This window comes from Chamaea fasciata, unplaced genomic scaffold (assembly GCF_029207755.1).
Source record: "Chamaea fasciata isolate MVZ Bird 193981 ecotype frontalis unplaced genomic scaffold, bChaFas1.0.hap1 SCAF_3, whole genome shotgun sequence".
Taxonomy (NCBI): domain Eukaryota; kingdom Metazoa; phylum Chordata; class Aves; order Passeriformes; family Sylviidae; genus Chamaea; species Chamaea fasciata.
In genome coordinates, this window is record NW_027094088.1 from 10,503,333 (window position 1) to 10,525,911 (window position 22,579).

A 22,579-nucleotide genomic window follows, 5' to 3' on the forward strand; every position below is an offset into this window, starting at 1 on the left:
GTAATCAACACAGCTGTTACTTATCAGAAGCGAGGTCACCTGAATTCCCTTCTACAGTCAGAAAACTGTTGGTCAGGTACCAGCACATGGAACAGGATGCTTACAAATCCAGGTCTGTCAAATAACATTAGCTTTGTGATTTTAATCACAAACCCCTCTAAAATCCATTAGTGCAAGAAAAATCAAGGTGAAGGAAGGTGATAGATACCTTGTCCAGTGCATGCATGGCAAACACAGGTCCATCATGGGCCTTCACTGTCCTCAGCAGCAGGGTCTCCTTCCAGATGTAGATGTCCCCAGTAGCAGCCCCAGAGAACACCAGCTCCTCCACACGCCCATATGAGACACTCATCATCGTCTCCAGCTTCCCCACAGTCCCAAACGTGCCCCGTTTGGAGGTGAAGCCTCCACCTGCAATAGCAGCACAAGGCTTGTTCTGTTTGGGCTCATAGCCATGGGGCTGCAAAGGACAAATGTTAGACCCCAAGATCCCCTGTTGCCGCCCAATAATGGAAATCCAGAAATCACCGCACAAGGGAAAAGCACAATCAAAGAAAGTGAACCCAGCAATGACAGCTCTGGAGCTGATCAGTCTCAGGTTTTCAGACTGTCTTTCCAAGCAAGAGATAAATTTAGTGAGGAATCATGCAAAAACAACTACTTTTCAATGTCTGGCAGGATGGTTTTTGCCCACAGCACCTTCTGCCACGCTGCTTCTCTGCGGAGGTGACCACAACTAGAAAATTGGTTTCGTCGTCCCCTGGCATCCTGAGCATTTGGCAGCACTTTGGCAGAATAAATGGCAGGGTTTGCTCCTCCTCTGGTTGTCAGAGAACCACATCACCACAGCCTTGCTTTGGGTCAGAAAGGAGAAGCAGCCATACCATCCATGAATCAATGCTTAGACAAAAATACACATAAAATTACAAAATATCATCTGCGGTGGTGGCCTTGTGTCAAGGCACTGTGGGCTTCGCAGCTGACACCACACTGAGTCCCCACTCCATTGAGCAAATCTGAATTAAAAATACACCATTTTTGTTGCAAAGAGACTATTCCTGGAGTAAGATGCTGCTTAATGCACATTCCCATCATGAAATTTGGCAAACAGCAAAGCAAGTCTACGTAATCACTGCAAAAATAACCTAAAGATTAAAAAAAAAAACAGGAGAAAAAGTAATTACTAATCTGAAACCACCTGAACTACTTGAATGCTTAAACTATGGTCTGAAGTGTAGGAAGTTCTTAAAACTACCTAATTTTGAGTTGTTTTGAGTACTTGTGTCATGTGTACACAACTAAAAAGTCATGAAAAGCAAAAAATCCAGTCCTGAATAAAAAATATCCTCAATCAGAACCTGATTTTCTGGGAGCCAAGGATGCTTGCTCAGGAGAATTCCTTAGTATTATGATTAGAATTTAAACACAATTAGCTGGAAATTCTTTCCAAGGTGAAGGAATATTGTGACATTTGCTGACTTAGAAGTGGGTTTTCACCCTCGTTTTACATGGAAGTGATTTTTCCAAGAAGGACTGTAGCAAAACCAATCAGTGACTAGCTTTAAATACTGACAACCTGATTAAGCAATTAAATATGGGGATGCGTGTCTGTGAAAACACAGGTTAAAAATCAGGGAAAATCCTGGGCAAAGTTCTCTTTCCTTCTGGCCTAAGAAGAGGTAACAAGCAGGCCTGGCTCCCTCCTTACCCCTTTAATATTTTGGTAACTGGAAAAGTGCTTAACAAATAAATTCTTAAACTGAGAACATGATGTTCCTGTATTAAAAATTGTCACAAATTCTCATGTTAATCAAATATAAAATATTCAATACAGTACCTGTTTGCTGCCAAAATTTGATGTGTTTCATCCCAACCGTGACTAGTCTGTCCACATGATGTGGATTGCACTTCACTACAAATATTTTATCTTTATGGCCTCTGCAATAAAGGTAGACATTTTAAAAGCTTGGCAAGAGATGACTTAATATTTCAAACTAATTAAATCATTGATATAAATAATTCCCCCATCTAACAAAAAGTAGAGAGCCGTATTTCTAATCTGCAAGGGTTTAGTTCTGGGAGTTTGCCCCATGGAGCTGGCAGGAGGAATTTGAGCATACACCATGTGGGGAGTACAGAAATGTGGGCAACAAAAATCCTCTCCCACTGAATTTCAGTTAAGTCGCAACAAAGGTCAAGGCAATTAAGAGAAGACATAAAGGTCAACATAGGTATTTAAATGGATGAGAACTCAATAAATATTAAAAGGTACTCTGACAGGAAAAATAAGGAAGTATTTAATCTATGGGCTTCAAGGTGGAAAGTAAAATCACAAATTTTAAAATTATAGTGTAAGGAGTAATTCACTCAGCAGCACATTCACCTCAAGATTTAGTTCCTGGGTAATTGAAGTTATGTTTGTTGATGTATTTATGGGAATTTACAAGCTTTGGTCTTATTATAGCAAAAAATATTCCCAGGTGTAAAGCATCAATTATATCTGTGTCACTGCTTTATATACCCTCCAAAGCAGGAACCACAAGCTTTTCACTATACATCTGCAGGTTTTGGGCAAGGATTAAGTCACTTTTTCCTGACAGGCTCAGCAGATCTGGAAAATCATGTGGTTCTGAAACCCATCATAGGGTCAGTATTTCCTTTTAGTGGATCAGTCTGGATGCAAACTAGTCCTGGCCACCTTTGACAGCTGCAGCGTATCATCCTGCAGTGCAGAGGTGTTTAATTCCAACTTACTCAACAAGGATTTTAATGAAATTAGACAGGAACTAGGAGAGTCAGAACAGGGAAACAAGCTGCATAATTTAGCTCTGAAACAATGAAAGCAAATAAATGAGAGTGTTCTTAATGTTGCAACAAAAAATCTGAGAAGTCATGCTGAAATAAATCTGCCTAGAAAGATTAAGCAAAAAAAAAAACATTCACAAAAAAGAAATATAACTCTAGAATAAACAAAACGAGTGTCTGTATATGGTGAATGAACACCCATTTTTCAGGTTTATATGGGTCCATATGATTGTAAGCAGATGTTCTTTTATTCTTGTGTGCAAAGGCCACATGAGGGCTTTTGTGTCTCTCTCTGTCCTCCTGGGCTCACCAGAACAGGGGACTTACTTTTAGGCACTGCTAAAATCTAAACCATGGTTTAAACTGGAACATTTTAGAAGAGACATTCATTTTTCCGCTCTCTGTGAGGACCTTGCATATTTTCAAGACAACAGATTAGCGATAATAGATCCGTTGGGTACATGCAGCATTACATGGTAAAAATAACCCAAGTGCTCCATGTTTTATCTGTCCTGGGAGCACCAGCAGCCAGGTAGTGACACAGCTCATCATTATTTTGTCTTTAAAAGCTTAAACGTCAGCATGGGAATATATAAAGTATTTCTTTGCTTGTGAATGAAGCACAATCTGTCTTGGGACAGCAGAGCTGGGATTGCAAAGCCCAGGAAAATGTCACAACACAGCCAGGGCTGTTGCTAAGCAAAGCCTCCAGCACAGGTTTAAACCCTCACTGCCTAAGAAATTGTATGTCTGAGGTGAAATTGTATAGCTAACAGATTGTGGGACACACGCACAGAGTAAAACACTGATTTCTTCAGTAATTGTACACTACTAACAGAGAGTGCTGCCACCAGAAAATCTCATTTCTTCTGCAATATGTCACCATATTGTAATTAAAGTGCTTTTCACAGGCACTTTTTTGCAGCTATACTAACAATTTCTACTGAGCAATGCTACATTACGTGGTTGCAGAGAGCATATGAATTCTCTCCTTGCCTCTGGTACATGCATCCACACACAGGAATTCTGCTCAATCCTAGTGACCAGGGGCACATTTGCTTTGTTTTAGGCTGAGACAGAAACCAGGTTCTTAAACAGTTTGATTCTCCTACACTGAACAAAAGTGCAAATATGTAACTTTAATCCAATTCTCTTCCAAGCACCGGTCCCCCTTCAAAAAATCACAAAGGATCCTTCACTGTTGGGTTACTGGCTGAGCTTTCAGTTGGCAATTGAAAGAGCAAATAGCTCAGAAAAAGCTGGCCCAGAAGATAGACAGGATCAGCAGTGCTTGAAAAATATTCAGAGAGATTAGAAGGAACTCTTTTTTCTTTTTAGAAAGTTATTTGATTATTGATGGAACCTAACACATCATCGAACGTGCAAAGGAAATGACATCTCTGGTGACTTCTGCCCTGAGCCAGGATATAAAACTGTGAGAAAATATTAAACTTGACTTGAAAAGCCTGAAACAAACTACAGTGCCAATGTGGCTCTCCCAACAGAAATGCTAAGGAACTCCTGACAGAAATAGTTTACACGATTTCCAAATACTGAGGCTGTGCATCCCCAGGTTTTTGATCTGGGTATAATGCTCTGAAACACCATCCTGTTTCAGAGGGGAGTTCTGCTTTATTTCTTTGCTCATAGGAAAAAATCTGGATGATACTATTCAGAAAAAAAGTAATCAGAGGGGACATTTTAAACAGTGGGTATCCTTACCTGGTTGTTGCCAGCTTTTCTCCCTTTTTCCAGTCCCAGAACACAATGGCATGGTTATCATCCAGCCCAACAGAGGCCAAACATTTCCCATCAGCTGTACAGAAGCAATACTGAGTGTTAAAGGTGCTAAGACTTTAGCTGAAAATGGAACAGGCAACGAACACAACAATAACAATTGCAGACTGAATTTCTAATGATGGATTATAAATGAAGCAAAAAACCCCCCCGAACAAATAGTTCAAGAAATTGGATTTCAAATCTTTCCCAAAGGCAGACACAAAACATTTCTGTGTGTAAGCACAATGAAAATAGGGAGGATCAAACAAGGCAATGAAATTCAATTTCATAAAGCTCAAGCACTCTAAATTCACACTGCATTTTATTTGAAATATTTCTCATCAGATGATCAGAATCTTTTCTTTGCTTGAAATGGTGCAGAGATTTATTAGTGTATGAAATGTTCTTAGGCAGGGTGACGACACTATAAATACAATATAAAATTTTAAGGCTAAAAATAACTGCTGGCTATCTTCACTTTCACTGCAGGAAAGACACAGCAGTACTAATAATCAGAGGAAGGAAAGCCAGAAGAGAAAATCATCCATAATTCAGTAGTACCCAGGCACTCTTGCCATGTGTATGAAATAATGATAAACACAACCACCTCTACCAAAGTTTTAGAGACATACTTCTGTCCTGAAATTCTTAAAAGTTTATAAAACTAAGCCATGATTATTGCAGTTTATGATAAGACAATTGAACTTTTTAGGGTGTAGGAGGAGCTGATCACCTGCTTGGTTTTTTTAACTGCAGAAAAGTCAAAGTTGGAGGAAGCAGAGCTGGGCAGAGACTGAAAAAGAGCACTGATCTGGGAATGTGTTTCTCATAGGAATTAATGATGTGAAGGACTCTGGGCTTAGGCATATTCGACTTCAAGACGAAAAAGAGTGTCACTGGTATAAATTACTCCATCAGAACTACTGCAGAGTTCATAGGGTTGCGTAAGTTCTTACTGACTTTAATGCCTGAGTTCTACTAGAAACAAGAAGGAGAAAGCGAATTTAAGAATCAGTAAGAAAGAAACAGGAACAAATGGAAGAAGCAGAATAAAGTAGGAAGAAATGAAGTTAAAATACAGGACAAGAAACCAAAACTGAGTTTATTTTTAAAATCTCCAAACAATATATTTTCGACTTTATTAACTTGAAACAGGAGGTTTATGCACTAATATGGACTATGCCCTCCAAACAATATCCCAAGGTATAAACATTTTAAATTAGCCACCAGAGGGCACAACCAAACGTTACAGAAATGAAATTATCTTCTCAGAATCAGTGTCATGTGAAGGGTTGTACCAGAAGGATCCAGCTTTCAGAAATGGGCAGCAGCTGATGTTTTAGAGAGAGAGTGAGGGCAGAGAGAACTGGGGGAAAAGAGTCAGCTGCTTCATCAACTACAGCCAGAAAAGGTTGGGAGCTCTGGGTTTCTTTCTTTAAGCTCCAAATAGTGTGATCTGAACCTAATTTTGAAATCTCTGTTAATTAAGACAATGCAAATCCCCTACATAGGGCAGTGCAGCCTCTGATCCTGCAGGGAGGTGCACATTTGCTGAGCTCTCTGCCCCTGTCTATGCCAAGAATCCCAACTAAACCCAGTTAGGAAGGCAGTGTGTGTATGTATTATTCTTGGGATCAGGTCCTAAAGCAACACTGGAATGTTGAGTGGTTGCTACTTTTAAAAAGACATTCAGTATTTTTTTACAGATTTATGCCCACAGAATATTTGGCCAGCTTATTCTTTACAGGTACAAGGATTCTAAGATCCAGAATATTCCTACTTGGACAAGAATTTACTTGGCATTAAAAATGCAAACTACACAGTACTTTCAAACACAGAAACGTTTGTTCAATTAAGGATCTTAACAAGAGGGTTTTTTGGACATCTATGCACACTATCTAGTATCAGTTAAATCATCCTTATCCATTTTCCCTCCTTCTAGCAACTTTATCTCCTCTCAGAGTAAGCTTACACACCACAGTGGGTCAGCAATTTCAAATCTGAATTCCAGTTCTTGGATGAACACTAGGTCTCCTCTCCTGAAAATGGAATATGACTGAGTTTCACAGATTTATCTTTGTGGAAGTCAAACTTCTTTCATATAGTCTTGTCTGCAAAATGTGATCTACATCCTAATGAATTCTTACCACATTTCTGGAGAGCAGAACATGAAATAAGCTACGTTTAATTGAAAAAAAATCAGATCAAGTAGAGGATAGTTCAGATAAAGTGATCTCTATTTTTTTAATAGAAGAAGGGAGAATGAATTTTCAAGCCCTTTTATAAAGACACAGAAGTATTTAAGTCAGCACCATATGGATGATATTCTTCAATGTTGAACACAGGAATTTTCCCTTAAAAACTATGATAGTTTAGGGCAGCCAGTTTGGAAAGACAAGTGGGAGAGGCAGCAGACAACTGTTTGTCATATTTACTTCTTTTGCAAACTCACTGAAAAATGTGGTAATTGTTAGCAAATGTGAAGAATTGGATGAGCCCAGAGGTGACATTTTCAACTCATTTATATGCTTTGAGTCACCATCCTGCCTGCCTTAAAATTCTCACATCACCAAGTAGACAGTGATCAGAATTCCAGCTGCACACTTGGTATTATCTACCAGACACCACCAAAATCAATCATTGGCCAAGTGACCAAAGGCCCACAACTGACTTTACTACACACACTATTTTTATCCCAAGTCAGCAAGCTTCCATGTAAAATTGGTACTGGCAGTAATTTTACACCTCTTTGAATTAACATTTCATCACAAGGACTGCTTTTAAATTGATCATTTAGATAAACGTAGGCTGTGGCTTACCTGAAAAATCCAGTGCACACACTCCTCTCTGGTGCTGGCCTTTGAGCAATGACAAACATTTCAGGGTCTGGGTGTCCCAAACATGGATAGCAGCATCTCTTCCAACCTATATCAGAGGGTTAATTGAGATCTCTGCCCAGAGAAGTTCAAAGCCCACCAATAACAGTAATCATATCTTTAAAACACTGCAGAGGTAGTTACTTTGTCACATGTCCTATTTTATCTTTTTCAAGATTTATTTTCTCTTTCAGAGAAATATCAGTGGATGGTCTGTAAAACTATCACTGCATTCAGCAGAATATTGATGGTATCATTTATCCTGATGTTTGAATGCATATGTATACACTGACTACATCATATTCAGTACCAGACATCAGGAAAATTCCCAACAGCTTTTATCTGAGCAAGGCTGTTGAAAGTTCCTACAGTAAAAAAATACCACAATTGAGTAATGAAAGTCCAAAACCTTCTAGGAAAGAGATAAAATACACCTCCTGTGTTTTACAGCAGAGATTAAAGGTAAGTATAAGACTTTTGAAGGCCACGGGACAAGACTGGCAATCTTTATGTAGAAACGGTTTCATAATCACCTCCAACAGTTTTGGCAGGGACATAAGAAACAACATTCAGTTTGCCCAGATTTAGGAGGAAACACTGTGTTTAAGGAAAAAGAGAATAGCTTTTTTTCCAATTCTATATAAAAATATTTTCGCTACCACTTTGAACTCCCTACCTGCCCAGTAGCCACATAGTCCTTGATGGGGTGGATGCTGAGGCTGAGGATGTCGTCGTCGTGGCCGAGGTAGAGGCGCTGCGAGTGCTGCTGCCGGTTGTAGACGACGGCCACGGCGGCGATGTGATAAACCACCTCTCCTGCCTGCGTGTAGAACAGGTTGTTCCTGCAGTCATAGCCCCTGTACCTGCAGCAAACACCAAACACCTCGTGGCTGCCCCACAGCTGCTTGGAAAATCTGTGTTACAAATCGTTTGTGTGTTGAAGGAACGGAGTCCTGCAGTGACAGCTCAAGCTCAGAAGTATCACAAAGGCTGCTCCCGACCAAGAGCAGGAATTCAGGAATCTTCTCAAGGGTTACTTTGCACTCAATTACTAAATCAGCACTGATTTCAGAAAAAGGTTGCATCATTTACATAGAATTATGCCCAGGTAAGCTTCACAAGGAATTGGATTGGAGCAGAAATCTATCAGGTATTTTAACAAATCACAGCTATCACAAGCAGTTTACAGAGAAACTTTGCTCCAGGAAACATCAGGTGTAGTGAGCAACAAGTACAAAACTCAACACTGATGTTTTATCAGTGTTATAAGCTTCCCCTGCTCCTTAACAGAGAGAATCATGGAACGGTCTGGGCTGGAAGGGACCTTATGGATCATCCAGTTCCATCCCCTGCCATAGGCAGATTCATCTCCCACTGGACCAGGTTGCTCAGAGCTCCATCCAGCCTGAAATACAACTGAGAATGGAAAATCTATATCTGATATTCTACGAATTACCACAGTAACAATGAAAAACAAATTAATTGTGGGTAAGCACCAAAAAAATGCTTTGCTTATGCTCTGATACAAATTTTTAGAACACCCCAGCAATGTTAATCAATCAGAAATGGCAAATATTATCTGATATTACTCTACCCATGTATAAACTGCAGCTTCAAGCTGTCCTCAGGCGCTCGTTCCCTCTTAAGGAAGGGCACAGAATGGTTTTTCTCTTTACTTTGCTGTTTCAGCTGAGGTAGGTCTTCTTTGTAAACCTAAAGAAAAAGTGCTAAAGTTAACTGCATATCTCTGGTTTTCTAAATGTTTGTATAGATGAGTGAAAGTGACTTTAAGCATGAAATTTAATATATGCTAATGTGTTGTTCAGTGGTTACAATGCAGACCCAGGCACTATAGTTCCCAGCCTTCAGATGATAATAAATGTTTTCTGGACAATGAATTCCCCTGGCCTGAGTGGCCCTAAACAGCAATCTGGAGCAGCAGAGTGTATTCTTTCTAGAAGATTCCACTGTCACTTAGTGAAAAGGAATATAAATGGTGACTGGGAGTCTCCAGGTGTTTTTTAATTTCATCTGCGCTTTGGTGTCCAAGCTCAAAGCTGAGCACGAAGAACTTCCTCTGTCTCAGGATTACGATGAAATACACAGGAACCAAAACCACTTCAGTGATCTGCCAATGTGTCCAGAATCCCAAAGTACAATTACAGCTCTATAAATACAGAAACTACTTTCCATTTAAACACTTGAGAAATTCTACAACTCTGTGGAACCACTAAAGGTGTTTGAAGCATCCCCAAACAGGATCCATTGCAATGCTGAAACGTAGCTTTAGCGTTTGTTTTCTGTGCCTATGTTTCTTGGACAAATGGACAGTGCAATTGCCACTCCCACAGAAATTTACCTGACTTCCAAGAAGCAACGCTGCATTTTTGGAGGAAAGGAAAAGATGCATCTCAAAACACAGAATCCTCTCTGCTGCTTCAGCCACATCATTAAAACAAAAAAACCCAAACCAAACTCCAGTTCTCAAAAGAAGATCAGTGTTTTTATTTCCCTGCGCTTTTGTCCATTATTTCCTTTGACAAAATGCCAAATGCAGCTTTTGCTTGGGGCTGTCTCACACTTTCTATATGAGATGCTGTTTTAAAGTTGCTTCTGGTTTTCCATGCATTAACCTGCCTGGAATATTACTGTTTAACTGCCCACAATAATATTGCCAGTTGTAGTTTTTAAACCCAGACGTCCTTTTTGACACACAGACAGTGTGAAGGAGGATGATGACTGATTTGAACACAGATGGAAAATCAGGAGGAGGAGGAATAGGAGAGGAGGGACTAGCACTCCAGTGAAACTAGGAGTGAGTGAGAGAAAAGGGAGAGAATTTGGCAAAATCTGTTTCATTAGTCAATCATGACTGATCTCTCTAATAAACAGCTGAAAGAAGCTGTTGGCAGAAGGACCCATGCAATTTATTGTAGGCTAGAAAGTGAGGTAAAAAGGTAAAGGATGCCCTTGCCTAAAGCCTGGAATGTTAGAGGTGAACTTCCCACATTTCAGAAAGCAGCCCCATGCCAGCCATTAAATCCCTTAAATCAACAGGAACCAACTTATTCTGTGATTTTCCCACCTAGTACAAGATCCCAGTCCTGCTCTGGGGAATTTCTGACCTTTCCCCTTTGCAGCTGAGAGGTCAAGGACAAGGGGACAGGCAATACTCAAGTCAAAACAGCTCCTGGAATCAGGTTCAAGTGACTTGTAAATAGAACCCAAATGACAGAGAGGTTTGGGTTGGAAGGAACCTTAAAAATCACCTGCCAACCCCCAAAACACTTCTAAATTCTTTTCTCTAAACCCTTTCAATTTCTCATCTCCAGGGTTTATGTATATTGGTTGCATAATCAGCTGAATACCATGAAAAAAACTGAGAGCAGTCTATGAGTCAGCAGTAAACTTCTTCTCGTTTCTGAACAGTGATGGGAACTTGCTGGGTAATTGGCCCCGTGTGTTATTTCACACTCACCTGGCGATCATAGTTGATTTGAGCTTCCTGCTCAATGTCAGAATCCAACTCTGGCACGTCGGATAAATCTGAGTCCGATTCCTCGCTGTAGGAATCAACACCGCCCTCTGCTTTAAAAACATAGAAATCAATATATTAAACACATAAAATCACAAGAAAATAGTATGTGACATTTTTATATAAATTAGACTATGGGAAAAGCAGCATTCAAGAAATTTGGAAGCTCAAGCAGCTTGCAAAAGTCACGGGGGCTGACAGAATGTGTCAGGTTTCATTTCTGTCTCTCCTGTTTCCCTGCCTGGGGCAGGAAGGTGGCAGAGAGAAGCAAAATCACTGAGCAGTTACTGGTACAGTTCCAGCATCAGAGAATTCTGCTTTCAAAACAGGGTCTGGAGAGCAGACACACAGAAATGGCAAATGCTTTCACTGATCGCTCTTTGATAAGTGCTTAAAATATTTGCTGTAATGTAGATATTTTACCAAATTGTGCCTGTACAGAGTCAAATTTTGCCCTTCTGCTGCAGGGAATCCAGACTTTAGCAACCACTATGATATAGTTCATATGGCTTTGGTAGATACTATAAGGCTCATAACTATAACAGGAAGAATATCTGAAGTACAGCTACTCCAAAAATAAGAGAAATTTGTTGTGAGATATGTGAGATTGCATTGAAAAACAAAAATTAAACAATTAAACATGTGGAGTATGACTTCTGAATGCAAGTTAGATGGCTAAGGTTGAAAACTTAAATACCCAGTCCCTCTAAATGTCTTCTTTCATGCACTTTGAAGAATGCTGCTTATGTATTCCCAAACACAAATATTGCTGACTGTAGCAGCTTTTAACAAGTCTCAAACCAAGGCTTGTCTTCGACAGCTTCAATGTCCCAAACATGCTGAGTATATACAATTCCACAGAATTGCAATTTTTTTTCCTGTTAATTCAATAAAAGCTCTTTCAGCAGTGCTGCACTTTCTGCTGATTTAATTTAATAAGTATTTGAAGAGAGATGATGTTTACCTTGTGGAGAGGCTTCCAGGATGCCATTGGTTATCCCTTCTGGAACAAATCTCCACTGAAAAACAGAGTGATCAGCACCTCCTGTGCTCAAAACCCACTGGAAATCATGGGACCAACGCACATTGGTGACATGGGCTGAGTGGCCAACGTATTTCCTGAATTTAGCTCCTGAAAACAAGAAGAGAACTGCTGGTATGTAAGGGGAAAAAATTAACCTTGGAACTAATGAAGTGAGATTCCTAATAGAAACACACACTTGTGAAATCTGAAAACCAAAAAATACTCAAATTCCTCATCTGAGACGCTGATACAAAAGTAATTACAATATAAAAATAAGTGGCATAAAACAATATGGACAACATCTTCAGTTGTCAGAAAAGTACTTCAATCTTGGCAGGAAGTACCAGACACACACAAGGTTTAATTTTCACATTTCTGGCCATGAGTGCCAGTGTGAACTCAACACATGCATTACATTTTTCCTAAATCATAAATTTTGAAAATACATTGAGATGTGATGTCAAATTAAACACTGAAGCTCATAAAAAGGCAAAAGGTTGTTTGATTTGGATGGCTGGCTTTACACTTGGCACTGTGCAAATCCTGAGGAAAGAGCCACACATTCTTAAGACTTCTGAAAACAACTACACAAAGGGTTAAAGTCTGGTCTCTATAACCATTAATACTCACAGGAATTGTGCACAAGTTAATTTGAATTTTACACCAGAATGAAAAGCCACCATTAGAAAATACATTGATATGGTGTTGAGGTAAACCTTGCATTTTTCAGCCATACAAGATTCCATCTTACCTTTCTTTAGGCAGGGAAATCTGAATAATTTCACCAGCCCAAAGTCATCGCCAGTCACCAGCACGGAGCTGTTGTAATTCCCATCCACAGAGTTGACATCTGTGATGTTTGTGTATTTTGGCCAAATTCCACTCACTTCAGATCCTATCACGCAGGTCCACGAGGCCCAGTGAATACCTTTGATCTCATCTTTGCTTGTTAGATGCTTCCCAGCTGAAAATGTGCAGGTGAATAACCAATTTCACAATTTGCTTTTTAGAAACTCTGTTTCTTTTCATCATATTTATCTGTGTATTCTAGTTGTGATTAACTTTTAACCTCAATTAAGAAGAGTCAAAATCTTCTTTAAATTACTATAATCTCTCATTTGTGGTGTCTGAGGACATCACACATCTGAGGAATTCTAATGCAGTTGCATTAGAAATAATTAGAATACTAATGAGAATTAGTATGCTAATTAGGATTAACATGTTAAAAACATATAAAATGGAAAAACTTTGTAATTCCAAACATACCAAAGAAATGCCTTCAGTAGAAAGTACCGTGAATAGCATGAGTTCCTAGAATGCTTTCAAGTGCTAGAATGTTAATACACAATTTTAAGTCATGCTCACATGCTAGGAGTTTTTAATCCACATTATTTTAAGTCCCTGAAATGTGAGTATTTGGTCAGACAGCTATTCTGTGGTATTTTTTACTCACATGGGCTGTTTTAGAGTTGATTGTAGGCTGCCAAACTAGCTAAAAAGAGCCCCAAATTCTTTTTTCTAAAGCTTTCTTCTGCAAAAGTTTCCTTTAAATATTAGAACGCGCATTCTCAAATAAGAGTGCGAATAAGTCAATTAGTTATCAATGTTGTTTCTAAACAAGTTTTTACATTGAGAACCTCAGCAATTTGAACTGACTCAAACAGTTCTCCTATTTTAGTTATATTCTTAAAAACATTCTGATTACTGACAGGAATCATTCATCATTTAAAGGAAGGACAACAGGGACAGAGGGGCTTTGGTAGTTACCTGAGAGTGAGTTAAGCTGTAAAAGTTACTATGAAAAAATATGTAATTTACACAGCAGAGACAGCTTTTCCTTAAAGTTGAGGATATTCAGTGAGTACTGATTTAAAAAATGAACAGTGGATATTTCTTTAAGTTCCAGCCAGGAGACTCCACTTTCACCTGTAATATTTGTATCATATTTGTGGTGTTCTCTTCAAACCAAAACCAGAATTTAATTGTTGATAACATGTGCCCCTTGTAAACTTACAGGGCATCTTGTAGAAGAGCCTCTCTCCAGCACCATCATTGGTCTGCAGGAACTTGCTGTCCACAGACCAGTCGATGTGAGTGATGAAACTGGAGGATTTGTTGCACTCCCCGATTTTTTTGTATCTCTGGGCAACAGCATAGATGTCCACGGGCCCATCATTGGAGCCCACAGCCAGGTAGGAGCCATCCGGGGAAAACTTCATCTCATGGATCACCTCCTTGCGGTCCTTGATGTGAACCACCTCAGTCATGTCCCTGCAGGAGCCAGAGGGGAGAACAACAACTGGAAACCCAGGAATTTGCAATCCACCGGTAACAAGACAGATGCACTGAATAACTTGTACAACAAAAATTAGATTTCACTTTAAAAATACTTTTTTTTTTGTGGATAACTTCCTATTCCTCCCACTGATTCTAAGCATCTTTTAAAGCAACAGATAGAAACCACACTGCTTGTCCACAATGCTCTTCATTCTCTTCACCTGCTCTAATGAAGTACTGCTAGTAGCATCCAACCCAGATTTATTGAGATACTTTTTTAAATACATCTTTTAAATCCTGACACACAACACTGTTAAAAGCAGGGTCCTGAAAGGAGAAGCATTCCTATACCAAGACAAAAGATTTCTAGGAGGCATCAGACAAATTAACAAGGACAAGATTACTGGGAGACAAAGAAGATTAACTTCTTTAGAAAAACAGTCATTGGGAAGGCTTTTAAATTAATATGAACAGCTCACTTAAGTTTTGTTAAAGTCATTAAAGAAGAGTATTATAGGGATTTTCCCAGGCTTTTCCCTCCTATCAGCTTGGAGTTCCAAGTATTTTAAGTATATGCTTGGCAAACATATGGAGACCGTCACGAGGGGGTAAACTCTTCCAGGTATCAAATAAAACTTTTGTTTTTTGAAATCTTTTATGTTTTGAAATCCCACTGGGGGTTTGGCTGTTTCACTCTGCAGCCAATTTAAGGCTTTACCTACTTTTGTGTGCCCTCCATAACAGCATTTCATACAGAAAATGCTTAAGATGCAGCCTTGCAAAAAAAGGCTTTCCTCTAATACAAAAAGTAGAATTCAGGTTTATCTTGAAAATACTTAAAAATGTCCTTTGATCACCAATTATTTTGTCCAGTATGTGTATGACAGGAAATAAATCATCAGATCCCTCTCCAAACGATGTTCTCTATGTTATGCACATTTCTTCTTACTAAATACCTGTATAACTTCAGGCTACAGGAAAAGAGCCAAAGTTGAAAATCTTAAATTTTATCACCATTATTCCTAAGAGCTAATATTTTGAAATTAATTAAAGAATAGATTTTCTCCTCTTTGTTGAACTACCACCTCTTAAAAAGGATATGGGTGCATCTGCAATTATTATTTCTTTTTCTTCGGATGAGATACCTGGGAGTTTTCTCATCTTACCTTACTCTGAGGACAATGAAGGAGCCATCCTTCATCCCAAGTGCCAGCTGGGATCCGTCAGGACTGAAGGACACGCTCCGTATGGCCTCTTCCATATTGCAGCGAGCAATCAAGGCATGGTCAGCAAGGCTCCACAACCTGCCCCAAAGGGAAGGGAAAGCAGGACAGGGCTTTTCCTGACTGCCCAAGATTTGGGTGTCATCAAGAGGAACCCCAAAGGTCTAACTCAGCTGGGAAAATTACTTGCACACACCCCTAGCGTTAATATTGTGTAAAGGACTGAGTTCCTTTCAACCTGAACACAACTGTAGTAGAAGAAAACAGAGTGAAGCTCAATTACATCACCATGTGGTGTTATTTCCAAACGTCACTTATCTATCTGAATTCCTCAAAATGAAAAATAAAAATGCAGCTTCTGTGGACAGGAAGGGCCAACGCAGCTCAGAGTGAAATTTTCACTGAAAGCAACACTTAGGGAACATCAACATTTCAACCACAGGGAAGATTTACATTTACAGCGGTGCAATTAAAAAGAATCAACCAGTAAATTATGTGCTAAGATAAAGGCAAATAATGACCCTGTATTTTTCTGAAGGAATGGAGGGAGCTTCTCAAATCACTATAGGCTGACTCATCAGATCTCAGCAGCCTGTGAAGACTTAGAAATTTAAAGAACAATTGAAGCAATGGGGAAAAATGTATGTAAGACCTCTGTCAGGGTAGAGAAATTAAGGCAACAACACCCAACTATCTTTGTTTTGAGGACAGAGTCATAAATGTAATCTATTGATAACATCTTCAGTAAAATATGTCAATTATGAATCCGCAGATGTGATTATGTGCTAAACTGGAGAAAAGAACAATTTGTGCAATAACTGTAACGTGACACTGGGCCAAGTTTTAGAGCAAAGCTGGACAGAAAGGAACACCCAGGCTGGATAGGAGATACTACTGAAAGTTAAAGCTCTGGAACAGTAACAATTCCTATTTTCACTGAAGGCACTGGCACCAAGGATGCAGATGCTACTGAGCTCAGCTCTGCACAGGGAGCTGGGAGACCCTGGGAGCACAAGAGGCTCCAAGGGAGAAGTTCTGCTATTGGCACTGAAATAAACAGCATAAACACAACTTGGATGGAGCCTGGAAAGAAGGTGGAAGATAAATGAATGTGGGGCATTAAAACTATTTTCAAAGACAAACCAGAAGTAGGATCAAGAATCTTGCAGCCTCACAAGGCAGAATCTGTGAGCCCAATGTAACAAGGAATGAACCAGGAAGGCTTTGGAAAGATTTTGAAGAAAACAGCAGGATACAACTGTCGTTCTAAAATGTTGCTTCTACATAAATCAGTTTGTTCAATACTCTGGAAACCTAATTGTAAAACATGACAGTCCATTTAAATACATGCAAAACATAATTTTCTGTGCCTTCAGAGAATGATATTTTTTCCCTGTTCTTGTGGTAAGAGACAGGGAACAGGCAGCTTTCCTAGTTGAGATGGTTTGCTTTGGAAATTAAAAAGGTTTGAAACCTATATTTGGCTAGAGCCTTCTCTCAGCTGGGCTAGGGAAAAATACAGTAACTCCCCTTCGCATTTAGACATCCCAGACACAGGAATATCATCTGACTCACTAAATTCTTTTATTGCTAAACCAATTTAGATCTATATTATATACCCACTCTTTGAAAAACAGTGTGATAATCAAATACTGAGAAAAATTACCCAGTGAAGGACAAAACAGAAACATCCCTGTTGATGCAATTTTATTATTACAGAAAAATTGTAGGAAAATCCCATTGGGTAGTTTTTTATCTTAAAGAAAGTATTTATACATTTCACTGGAATTCCTCACATGAAGCCATAGTCTATAAAAAATCCCACTAGCATTCAACTCCCACCCTCTTTAGTGCCCAAACAGGACAAAGATGTGTGATGTCAGGCAGTAAAATCCCTGCACATTTGAAAGAATGGCACATCCAAAGGCATCAGGGATATCATAACTGCTCCAACAGAGATAAGAATGGTAAGAGCAGCATTAATCAAGGTTTGATGTGCACACAGATCCTGCAGTGCTTCCTGGAGGGGCATGAGCTGGGTCAGGCTCCGAGTCAGCAGCACCTTCTCCAGCTCCAGGAGCTGAATTACTCTGCTCAGCAAGGGATGAGCCCAAGACAAGAAATCCCATTTTAGTGGGATTATTGGCTTGAGGGCAGCGCAATGCTAATCCCAGCTTTGCAGCCCTTCCTCCAAAACTGACCTGCATCCTGCCAGGACACTTTTGCCTGTCTGTAACACTGGGCAGGCAAAGCCCAGCAGAAGAGACCATTCATGCATTGCAGAAACTGAAAGAAATAACCCTCCTGTAGGAAGCAGGGAGAAAAAAACAGGACTGTGGAGAACAACTGGCAGTTCTGTGAGTTTCACATTTGGATTTTAATTGGGGTTAGAAAAAGATGAGGGATTGCAGGGACAGGAAACCAGCACAAGTGAAAAGACTGAAAGGGAAGAAGAAAAAAATCCCAGCTGAGCAGCAAGCCTCAAGGCAGAGGTGAATCATAATGTGCAAGCTGAAGGAGCAGTAATCAGAAGCTGGGTGTATGGTAGGAGATGGATTTTTGGCACTCAGGAAAATCGGCATCTCTTTAATCACAGGTAAATAATCAGTTCCACTGGGCAAAGTCCATGCTCAGGTGAGAACACACAGCAGCGCTGTGGGTGTGGACTCAGGGAGAGTCTGAGCTGGACCTCCAAACTCTACAGTCAAGTCTTACTAGGCACAGTAAAATGCCTTTTTTCCCCCAAAGGCTTATCAATATTTCAGATTTTAACACAGACAGGAAAAGGAGCATCCTTGACTTTGTAACAATGTCCACGAACATGTGGACAAAATTTTAAAACTCTGCTACAAAGCCTTAAGACACAAGTGGTATAACTAAATACAGGATCACAGAATATCCTGAGTTGGAAGGGACCTATCAGGATCATCAGTCCAGTTCCTGGCTCTGCACAGAAACCCCAATAATCCCACCCTGTGCATCCCTGGGAGCATTGTCCATGCGCTTCTGGAGCTCTGGCAGCCTTGGGGCCATGACCATTCCCTGGGGAGCCTGGGCGATGCCTCACCATCTCGGGGAAAGAACCTTTTCCTAATATCCATCCTAAACCTCCCCTGACTCAGTTCCAGCTGTTCTCTTGGGCCTTGTCACTGGTCACAGAGAAAAATGATCAGTGTCTGCCCCTCCACTGCCCCTTATGACATCAGTGCATTTTCATTTATCTCATTTTCTCTGGATTGGTTTTAGATCGGGCTTCTTAAACACTCGAGGCTGAGGCAGACATCTTCTGAGTAAAACACTGGACAAAGATATCTAGGCTTTAAGCTTGTTGCTTGATATTACCAGAATAAGGCAATCATTCCCCATTTAGATCCCCTGTACACAGCAGGAACAAATCAGTAATACAAGTAGAAGATATAAATAAAACACATTTTGAACATAAATTCTGATTATTTTCACACGTTGTGTGGCACCCAAATAGGAAAACTGAAGAGAAAAAGCAAAGCTGCTAGGAAAAATATGGGGGGGAAAATGTTGTCTTAACAGAGTCTTAAGGCCAGCAAGTCAATCTATTACAAACTAATGTGCATGTGAAGTAATAAAATCAACAGACCAGATGCAGCCTTACCGCACGGAGCGATCGTCACTGCCGGTGACTGCCAAAGGCTTCTTGGGATGCACTGCCAGGGCCCAGAGCTCCCCCTCACAGTGGCCCTGCATGATCAACATGGGCTTGTCCCTCTCCCTCACGAGCACCTCGAAGATCTCACTGTCCTGTGTCCCCGCTAGGAGCCTGTCGGCTTTCCAGCACACGCTGCGGATGGACAGGCCTGGGGGCACAACAGGAGCTGCCCTTAGTGCCAGCAGTGCCAAGGGGGCCACAGCCAACACAGCTGAGAATTCCAGAGGTCATTCCCAACTGACATCTCTGGCACTGGGGTCGCACAGACCATCCCAGCTGATTCAGGCTCAAGGCAGTTCTGTCAGATTTTCTCCATTTGGCACACAAAGATAAAGGTCAGTCCTGGGAAAACATGCTTGCTGCACACCTTGGGAATTTAAAAACCAGCTCCATTTCACAGGATTTAAAGATTGAAATTTTATATTAGCCAAGGGGTTCCTGTGACTGAAGCTGGTTTACTCCTTTTTCCAGTGCTTTACTTTTTTGCACATTCAAATAAAATTTTAATGGTGAATTTAAATGGTTTGTGACCATTTATCACACTTCTTCACTTTAATCAAGATAGATTATTAAATGAAACATTAAAAAAGACATCCCTCCTCCTCAAACCAACAGAATTTTGCTTTGTATAACTTTAAGAGAGCTTGATCTTATTCCACAAATCCACCCCTAACTTTGGAGCTGGAATTTTACTGACAACAAGCTTAAAAACACCCTCTCAGCAGGCTGAGCAATTTAGTAGCACTCTCTGGTCAACTGCTTGCAGGGTTTATATTTTCTGTTCCAGTACATGAAAAAAAGTTTGGATAATAGGTCTAGATGCTGTGAGATCTGAATGAATAAAAAAAAATCCACTTGTCATGTAGTCAAGGTCACCCACATCATCATTTTCACATATTTTTGGAACCAAACACCTAATGCAGTGAACTACTGGTCACATAAATAAAATATTCTTATCTCCTGAGGTTAAATTAATCCAAATTTATTTTCTTGTTCACTTCCAAAAGCTCTTAATTTTTATAATGCCATTTTGTGACTTAGCCAAACTCATATGGAAGTTCTGACTTTCATCTTCTTGGTACACACCAATGACTACACAATAGAATTCAGTGGAAGGTGGACATTGCTAAGATTTAGAATACAAACAAACCTTTGGATGTGGGAAAGGCAATGTTCCCTGTGAACATACTGCACATGAAGAAAGTTTATCTGCTCTCAGGGTGTGACAGACAATGCTTTTGCAAAAAGCTTTGGAAAAATAACTGGAAGGTAGGGACAGAAGGTCCTGGGTAAGCATAAATGCTTCAGCACTGCCTGAGGCTACAGATACACTTACATTAATCAGTACCAGTAACAACTGAAAATGAAATCCCACTTGCAGAGGTTGGGAGTAACCCCAAAGGTAGTTTTCACTTGCCCAGATCTCTGCTTTTTGGTTATTCGTTGCTACAGTTTTCTAGAAATTCATGTTAAACATTATGATTCAGGCTGCCAAAAACTACATAAAGCCAGGAGTGCAGAGCACAGGGACTGCTGCTTGGGTGTCTTGGTCAACTTTTTGAGGGCTAAATTCCATGAGTGAACACTACATCCTTGATAAAGCATGCATTGTGATCTATAGGATTATAAGTGCTCAAATCATAAAATAAAGTGATGACTGAGCCCACAGGAAGCAGGATCAGATTCAACAAATGGAATTATCACCAATTTAATAACATTCTCTCCAACAAATCTGCCAAATGCTACCATTCCAAGTGCATGAATGGAGTGTTCAGACAGTCAGCATCTCTGAGTATCAGGTTCCAGAAATCTCAATTAGTTAAATGAATTGCGAGTAATTAATTAATTAAGGATTGGCTAACTTCCTTCTCCCATCTTAAGGTGTTTAATTAGTTCTCACTTATCTTCCTGTATTTGCATGGTGGTGGTAGGGAGCAGTGATTTCATCCCTGTGTTTATACCATGAACCATGGAGCACTCCACATGTTACTTTATGTTAGAATTATCAAAAAAGGAAGGGAACATAGATCCGAAAATAGACAGTCATTAAGCAAAAAAAATCAGCAGTATGCAGAGACATCTACGCTTCACATTAAATGCTGTCACAATCCGTTATCCAGACGTATGAAAAACCAGTAAAGGAATAGCTCATTACCTTTGTATCCTTGTTCAGTCTCCCTGAGATCAATTTTAGTAATTGGTTTGAACTCGGTGTCCCACAACCGAATGCAGCCATCTCTCCCTCCAGTGGCAAAGCCTTCTTCACAAGCATACATGCTAAAAATTCCAGCCTGACAACCAACAGAAGCCCACATTTTAAAGGTCTTTACAACCAATTTAAACACACAAAGCAAACATTTTCAAACAGACTTGTTAAAGCCCAGAAACTGCTGGGCACAAAATGTTGCCCATCCAGAAAGCAAACCAGCAAACACAGCTTTAATTTCAAGTGCTCTGCTTGAGTGGTTTATGTAGAAACCTTTGTGCAAACAGCAGTGATACAGCCTATCTGCAGAACTTCAAATTTAGGTTTGGTAATATTATGACAAGGACAACTGAATAACTAATGGAGCACTTAAAACAAAGAGTTACCCGTGATAAACAAAACCAAGCAAACAAGCAATTCAAATATTCTTACAGGAGCAGAGGTGACTGAGACATTCTTTCATGAATTCAGTTCAGACATCGCTTGAAATGTGACTGGAACTGAAAGAGTGTCAATTCATTCTCTTTGTTGAAAACAAGTTTCGATTACAGTTTGAATTTCTCCTTGGTTTTGAAAATGCCTCATCATTAATGACTGTGCTGAACTACCTTGCAATCATCCATTGAATGCCTGCTGAGCCAGTATTTTATTAGGAAAACCCTGGTTAGGAGACGAGTTGAACTGCATGGAGATAAATACAATGGAGAGAAGACCTCCATTTTCAAAGTGGCCTTGTGCAATGTCTTCATAAATTAGTATTTCCAATTAATAATTACATAGAGATTGCATGTTAGCCATGGCAAACTCCATAATTTATCACATTATGTATAAAGAGGTAGTACTTAATTATTCTAATGAATCTAACTAAAATTCTGCAAACAGATTTCTCCTAATATACTATAGGGGGTTATTGCTTGCCAAAGACATTCCTGTGTCATTACAGCTGCAGTTTCACAGTAGTTCCTTAGGTAAAATGTCCCACTGACTCCAGTCTCCCTGCTTTCATAAATTAGGGATTACTTTTGTAAATAATCAATATTTAGATCTCATTTGAAGAGGCCCTCTGAATCCTGAGGGATGAATTGTCATCATAAGTAATTTTGGGAGACCAGAAAAAACCTGTAATTTTTGCAGTGCTCTTTCTAGAACAAAACTATAGTGACAAGTGTCAG

General features: G+C 39.8%; 1 protein-coding gene across 2 annotated transcripts in view; it reads right to left on the reverse strand.

The window, feature by feature from the left end:
- The window catches only part of EML6 (EMAP like 6), an 86,881-nt gene that overhangs the window by 28,072 nt on the left and 36,230 nt on the right, over nucleotides 1-22,579 (reverse strand). Inside the window, exons 7-19 of one of the 2 annotated variants that reach the window (XM_066177937.1) lie at nucleotides 21,357-21,492; nucleotides 19,148-19,349; nucleotides 15,463-15,600; nucleotides 14,034-14,290; nucleotides 12,771-12,983; nucleotides 11,960-12,127; nucleotides 10,939-11,045; nucleotides 9,055-9,173; nucleotides 8,137-8,323; nucleotides 7,404-7,509; nucleotides 4,528-4,621; nucleotides 1,838-1,938; nucleotides 209-411 (exon numbers count right to left, since the gene is read on the reverse strand). In XM_066177937.1, coding sequence (XP_066034034.1) covers nucleotides 209-411; nucleotides 1,838-1,938; nucleotides 4,528-4,621; nucleotides 7,404-7,509; nucleotides 8,137-8,323; nucleotides 9,055-9,173; nucleotides 10,939-11,045; nucleotides 11,960-12,127; nucleotides 12,771-12,983; nucleotides 14,034-14,290; nucleotides 15,463-15,600; nucleotides 19,148-19,349; nucleotides 21,357-21,492 — 2,031 coding nt within the window. Of the gene's footprint in view, nucleotides 1-208; nucleotides 412-1,837; nucleotides 1,939-4,527; nucleotides 4,622-7,403; nucleotides 7,510-8,136; nucleotides 8,324-9,054; nucleotides 9,174-10,938; nucleotides 11,049-11,959; nucleotides 12,128-12,770; nucleotides 12,984-14,033; nucleotides 14,291-15,462; nucleotides 15,601-19,147; nucleotides 19,350-21,356; nucleotides 21,493-22,579 lie in introns of both variants that reach the window. The other variant, XM_066177936.1, reaches the window with a different exon arrangement.